A 6,648-nucleotide genomic window follows, 5' to 3' on the forward strand; every position below is an offset into this window, starting at 1 on the left:
GTAGTGGTGCACGAATTTGGCTTTGCAGGGGATGCACAGGTCCGGCCGCTCCCCTGTGTGCTTCCGCATGTGGATTTTGAGCTTGTCCTGCCTGCAAAAGAAAAGGTGCTGGGTCAGGCGGCTGGGAGGGATGAGGTTGGGATCACTCCGTGGGTCAGGAGAGGTGATAGGAAGGTGAGGATCTCGTCCCAACGGACGGATGCTCTCACAGGCTGGGGTCTGCATCCGCTTCCCCCTTCCTGGTGCAACAGCGCCACTACACCATGCTCCAGAGCCTTCCACATCAGGAGTTTGCAGCCCAACCCAGACAGCTCAAACGAGCCTAAATTAGAGCTAAAAACCAAAAAATACCCCTCCGGAATAAACCCTCCCAAACCATATGGGAATATCTGGGTGAGCACAGCTGTATTCCTGCCTGCAACAAATGAGTTTGTGGGGCAATGCTGCTTAAATTCTTGGAGCTGGTTTTCCTTTCCTTTCATCCTTGCACTGACCGCTGGGTGTCTCAAGAGCTTTTGTTTGCAGCGGGAGCAGGGCATAGGGTGAGGCAGGCAGCGAGGTCCTTGCCTACCGTGTTCTCCAAGGAGAGTACACATTGCTCACATTGTGGAGTAGGTTTTTAAATACAGATATGGGACAGCCTAATACCCATTCCAATGGCATATATTTACAAATAAACTTGTTTTTTTAAGGGGAGCATCTAAAAGCAAGAATATTTTCCCAAGCCAGCAGTCCAAACACTATTTTTTCTCAATAATTCTGCAGTCTACAAAACCCACATTATAAACTCTAAAAAGCAAAGCTCATTGTAGCTGGACTTTGCTGAGCATGCTGCCTCGGTTGCACCAGCAGAGTTCAAGTAACAGCAAAGTGAGGGAATTCTTATTGTTTTCTAAAATGCCTTCAGCAGCATCCCTCCAAGACATTAGTAATGTGGTCAAGAACATGTACTATATATGGTCATCACACAGAAAATATAGGAGAATGTTAAAAAAACAAACAAAAAACCAAACCCTATATGTGCAGGTCAAGCCCTCAAAAGTTGCAAAGTTCTGCCTTTTGCACTAATATCTGCCATCCTGCCTACGTGCAGCTTTGAAGTAATTTTCGGCATTGTGACGGGCAGCACGCTGGTGTCAGCTGCAGGAGAGCAGGGATGGACACACCTGCAAACCATTCCCTCAGGATGGGGGATGAGAAGTATCCCTCATGGGAGAGAGCACTTTCTTCACCAGATGATGCTTCATTGCCTTTGGGAAACTAACTGGTACCAGCCTGGTCCTGCGTCGGCAGCGCAGGCAGAGGAGATGCTCCCTACCTGCACGGTATCTCACTTGAGATTTTTAGGGAGATGGGAAAAAAAAAGCAGCATCTCTCGGTCTCCACACCAAGCCCAGGGACAGACTGGAACTTCCCAAGATTTGAACAAGGGCACGTTTGCCCCCCGAAAGGGCTGAAATCAGTTCTCGGCGGCCGACAAAGCGATGTGAAAGATTTCACCCCAAGCAGGCGAACGCAGGGGCTTGTAATGCCAAACGCGAAATGGTAATAAAAAGCAGAGCTACCAGCCCCACCTATAATATAATTTAAACCTATATATGTAATGTTTAACCTAGCAGGATCGCTTTTCCTAATAAACATGCAGCGTGCCAGGACTGTATAATGTAAATGCAGGCAAAGCTTTTTTTCAGGCTATTACCCATCTCCAGCAGCAGACAGGGAGAAACTCAATCCTCCCCATCCTGGCAGCATCTTCGTGGGATGGAAGTGAGGTTTTTACAGCTCTACCTGGAGAAGCTCCGAGGCTGGAGGGAGGACAAGATGCTGGAGCCGTGGTGAAACACCCGGGGGAGGATGCAGCACTGGAAACAGAGGCTTTGTGAGATGGGAGCTCGGCTTTCCAAGGGAGAACCGTGCTCCGTGTGTGTGAATAACCTTAATGCAATTGCATTAGGAGAGCGATTAGGGTTCTGCGAGCTGTCACAACACAAATAATAGGAACAAATAATGTTAACCTTTCTGGAAGGAACAGTTTCTCCTTGAGCACTCCAGGGGTTGTCTTGGTGGAAAAGCTGAAGTATTTGCCATGCTCTCCAGCGTTTTAGCAGGGTAAAACAGCAGACTAGACGCTGAGCAGCCTTTGTTTAAGGGGAAAATTAATGAGCTATTAAATGAAGTCCTGCTGCCTGAGATCAGATGTCCCTGCAAGTTGGGAGTGGCCCAACGTGGGGGTCCTTGCTGTGGGATCCCACTGATGGGGAAGGGATCTGATAGGTAGGTTAGGGGACTCCCCAGTCAGGAAAATATATTTTCTCTGTTTCCCCCGGTAAATTTGCTCCTCCACAGTTCCTTGAGTGCAGAAATAATGCAAAGGACTGATCTACTCAGAAATCCCACGTGGGAACCCCTGCGTCCCAGCACCCTCATTCCCAGGGGACCCCAGGGGGGACCAGGGACTGTCTGGGCTTGCATCTCCCCAGCAAAGGGCACTGCTCACTGACGTAGGTACCAGCCTGATGCTTTCGGGAAGCATGAGATTCCCCCTCACCAAAAGCAAAAGCGGTGGCATTCAGGAAATCCTGGCAGAAATCTCTTTCTACACCTCAGTCACCTCATTTTGCTTGACTCTACTTTCCCCTAAAGGAGAGCTCTCACAGTAGAGTAATGCTGAAAATCACTAAACAAATAAATAAACAACAAACAAAACCAAACAGCTGCCTGCTGTTCCAAATACATCCAAATACATTTAAAAATAAAACAGTGTTTTGAAATTTCCACTTTGCTCAGGGCATTAAAGAAGGAAAAAACCCTCCAGCCTTCAACTCTGTGCGGGCTGACCCAAACAAACAGCTTTGTTTGCATGAATGATGATGGGAAACTGCACTGCTGGGTCGGTCTCAGTTTTCTTTGGGATTGTTTTCTGGGGTTAAAGTCCTCCTCCCCCTGTGCTTTGTGTTTAGAAGCTGTTGAGTATTTGGTGGGGGATGTAGAAGCTGTCAGGTTTAACCCTGCATTAGTAATGGGCCTCACTGATCATCTCTGTGTGGAGCTTTTAACCTCCACGGTGCTGGTTTAACCTGTATGGAGTAGGGGTCAGGATACCTGAATTCTCCCGAGCCCTCCTACCAGCCTTCGCAGTGCCCGTGAGTCAGCACCAACACCTCTCTGTGCCTCAGTTTCCCCAAACGAAGCCAACGATGCTGCCCTTGCTTGTAAAGAGCTTTGAGAGGGCTCAGGTCTGTTATTCCCATTTTGGTGACGAGTCAAGCCAAGCTCTTTCCACATCAGCAGTTAGCACCCGGATCATCCCCACCCATGAAAGCGATGGGGACCGCAGGGTGGAGCTGGCCAGGTGGTCCCTCCAAGCCACGCTCACCAAGCTGAACCCATCCCAGCAGAGCCCCCCTGGCTGGAGGTGATGGACTCAGCTCTAAACCGGGGGTGCAACATCAGCAGGAGCCGGATCCAAATTCCCACAGGCAGGAATTAGCACCAGGCAGTGGCTCTTCCCCTGCAAATACTTGGCTCTTGTCGCACACGCCCGCCCGAGGCACGATGCTCCCCGCATTGTAATACACTGTCTGCTGTGTTAATGGGGGGAGCAAGGAAATTTATTTTCAGGTCAAATCCTCATCATCTGCATAACTTCCACTTGAGTATTATCACTGGGATGGGAGAAGAAAGGACAGGCTGAATATGGGGCCACCCCAGGTGTCTGGGCAAAAAAAAAACCTACTGTGAATATTATTTTCCTCAGGTTTGCTCGCCCCAGCCTAGTAGGGCTCTCTCTCTCACATGCAGCCAGGAGCTGAAATACCACGCTCTTGTCAGAAAGCTTTATTATTATGGTAAAGATTGTACTCATTAGATATTAATTATACCCAGCGAGAGCAGGTCCAGGAATCTATTTGTCTCTGCTCATCAGTTAAATCTGCCCAGCTTTTCAGAGGACGGTCGCAAGGTGCAGCTTGAGGTTTATGTAGCCTGCCCCAATTTATTAACATCAAGGGGGCTGAAGGGAGGTGCAAAGGCCAGGAACTGGTGCAAGGAGGGGATCTGGTCAGTCATGCCTCCCCTGGAGCAGCTGGTTTTGGGGCTGGTCTCGCCTAGCTTGAGATACCTAGAAGTCAGTTGCCTTAGCTAAGCCCCGCGGGCTGTCTTCGTGGTCAGGGAGGGCACCTTCGCTCATGCTCTTTCCTCATCTACCCTTCTGAGGGTACTCTTTCCACTGACTGCAAAGGCAGTTGAGCTGCCAGGCTCTTGGGCAACCAGTGTTCAGGGTGACGAATCATGGAATCGTAGTATCATTTACATTGGAAAAGACCTTTAAAATTATCGAGTTCCAACCACTAACTCAGCATGGCTAGGTCCATCACTAAACCATGTCCCTGAGCACCACATGTATGTGTCTTCTAAATCCCTCCAGGGATGGTGACTCCACCACTTCCCTCGGCAGCCTCTGCCAACGCCTGACAGCCCTTTTGGTGAAGAAATTTCTCCTATAATCCAATCTAAACCACCCCTGATGCAACTTGAGGCCATTTCCCTTTGTCCTATCACTTGTTACATGGGAGAAGAGACTGACACCCATTTTGCTACTAATGTATAATAATTAGGACCACTCCAGCCTCAGAAAGCCTAGACACTGTCATGTCAAAACATGTGCAACTTGGTTGTGGTCTACTCTGATGCCAGAATGTGCAAACCCAAACTAATTACATCCCGCAGCTAAATGGCCCTCCCAACTCAACACATCTCCCAGCACATTAGAGATGAAGCCTTCTTGGCTGTTCGACCATCTGTTTTAACAGTTCCCTCTGGTCCAACTGTGGTGAACTATGGTGGGGTTGAAAATATCCTGTTACTTATTTAAGCTTTTGTCCAGCGAGGGGATGGATCCAGGGAGTTATGGATGTGATCCACATCCACCATAATCAGTAGGTTCGCTTCCTTCCTCTGCCCTGCCTTCCTCCTTTATTTTTTTCTGAGGGGATAGAGATCATACCCGGCTTTCTTTGCTGCCTTTTTGAGGGGGAAAAAAAGAGACGCGTAGATTAGGAATGAGCCACATGTCACAACGTAGCCCCTCGAACCGTCACCACCCCCCTCCCCACACACGGCCACGCACGGCAGAAGTCACCGAGGCACACCTGGTGAAGCGGACTTCACAGATATTGCACATGTACGGCTTCTCTCCCGTGTGGGTCCTCATGTGCCTGGGCAGCTTGCCGGCTCCCATGATGACTTTGTTACAGATGGGGCATTGCTGGGATGCCTTGGGCTTTATCTTCCTCTCTTCCTCCAGGGGCCACGGGGGGAAAACTCCTCCAAACTGGGTAGCGCTTAGGAAATTGAGATAAGCGCTGTAGTCAGCCTCTGCTTTGATATGCCCTAAGGTAGCTGCTGGGGTGTTGGTAAACATGTCCTTGAAGAAGTCATTAGGGAAAGGAGGCGGAGGCAGGTCTTCCTTCTCCTCCTCTTCCTTGATCTTCCTCTTTTTGATCACCAGATCCAAGGGACCGTTGTCTTGTGGCTCTTCGAGCTGGGAGAAGGAGGAGCTAAAATCGCCGTTCCACAGATGGGGGAAGAAGCTAGGGGTGAAAGGAGAGAGAGGTGGCCTCCTTTCCGGGATGTTCGCCTTAGGGTACAAGTTTTCCCTTAGCAAGGACTCGATGGAGAAGTCTCGTATCACACCCAAGTGTCCAGAGGAGTTATTGGCTGGGTAGTGATTTGGAAAATCTTTAGGTGCTTCTGTATATGCTTCTTCGGTAAGATCAGACTTAGAAGGGCTTTGGTGACAGCTTACTTCTTGGACATTGGTTAGGTTCTCCTGATTGACAAAATCTTCCACTTCTTCCTCCTCCTCCTCTTCCTCCTCATCTTCGTCTTCGTCTTCATCGTCATCTTCGTCCTCTTTGTCATCTTCCTCTTCCGCCTCTCTGTCAGGCTCCATGATTTCAAGGCATACATTGATAATGCACTGGATCTCCAGCATCTTGGCAGCGCTGAGGATGTGCTTGACATTTGAGGTGGTGATGGTGAGGGTTGAGGTGTAGGCAAACTCGAGGATGGCAGAAAGTGCTTCAGGCTTGACAAAGTCAATCTCGTAAACATAGGGCTGGTCTGTTAAAGTGCCAGTAGTGAAGAGTTTTTTGAAGTACTTGCTGCAGGCAGCAAGGACGGACCGATGGGTCCGGTACTCCTGGTCCTGTACAATGAGGATGACATCGCAGAGGAGACCGTCATGTCGCTGCTCATTTAAACCACATAAAACTTCACTGCTGTGGTTCGGGAATGGGATCCCGATAAGATCTTCAATGCCATTGGCCATATTCTCATTTAGTGCCCTAGGACAAAACACAGACAGGAAGGAATTAGCAGCGGGTTCCCCATCAATAAGGCCAGAATGACCCTGCCTCCTCTCAATGCCCTCCTCTCCCCTACCCCACGTGAACCTCTGTAATCACCTCCTGCTTGCACTGCCCCATCTGCCCGTCCATGTCACCTTTAACTCCCTCCAGGTCTCCTGTGACTTAACCTCCGCTTCCTTCCACATCACTTTGCCTCCCTGTTTGTCTCCACCCTTCTTGGTTCCCACTCAATTCACCTTTTCATAACCACCACAAGATCCCTGTTCTCCTTCCCATC

At 49.4% G+C, this 6,648-nt stretch overlaps 1 protein-coding gene across 1 annotated transcript in view; it reads right to left on the minus strand.

Moving 5' to 3' along the window:
- Positions 1-6,331, minus strand: part of ZBTB7C (zinc finger and BTB domain containing 7C) — a 6,862-nt gene extending 531 nt beyond the window's left edge. Inside the window, exons 1-2 of the mRNA XM_009875559.1 lie at positions 5,151-6,331; positions 1-91 (exon numbers count right to left, since the gene is read on the minus strand). Coding sequence (XP_009873861.1) covers positions 1-91; positions 5,151-6,331 — 1,272 coding nt within the window. The remainder of the gene's footprint in view (positions 92-5,150) is intronic.
- Positions 6,332-6,648: the final 317 nt, after the last annotated feature.

This window comes from Apaloderma vittatum, unplaced genomic scaffold (genome assembly GCF_000703405.1).
Source record: "Apaloderma vittatum isolate BGI_N311 unplaced genomic scaffold, ASM70340v1 scaffold13078, whole genome shotgun sequence".
In the NCBI taxonomy this organism is placed as follows: domain Eukaryota; kingdom Metazoa; phylum Chordata; class Aves; order Trogoniformes; family Trogonidae; genus Apaloderma; species Apaloderma vittatum.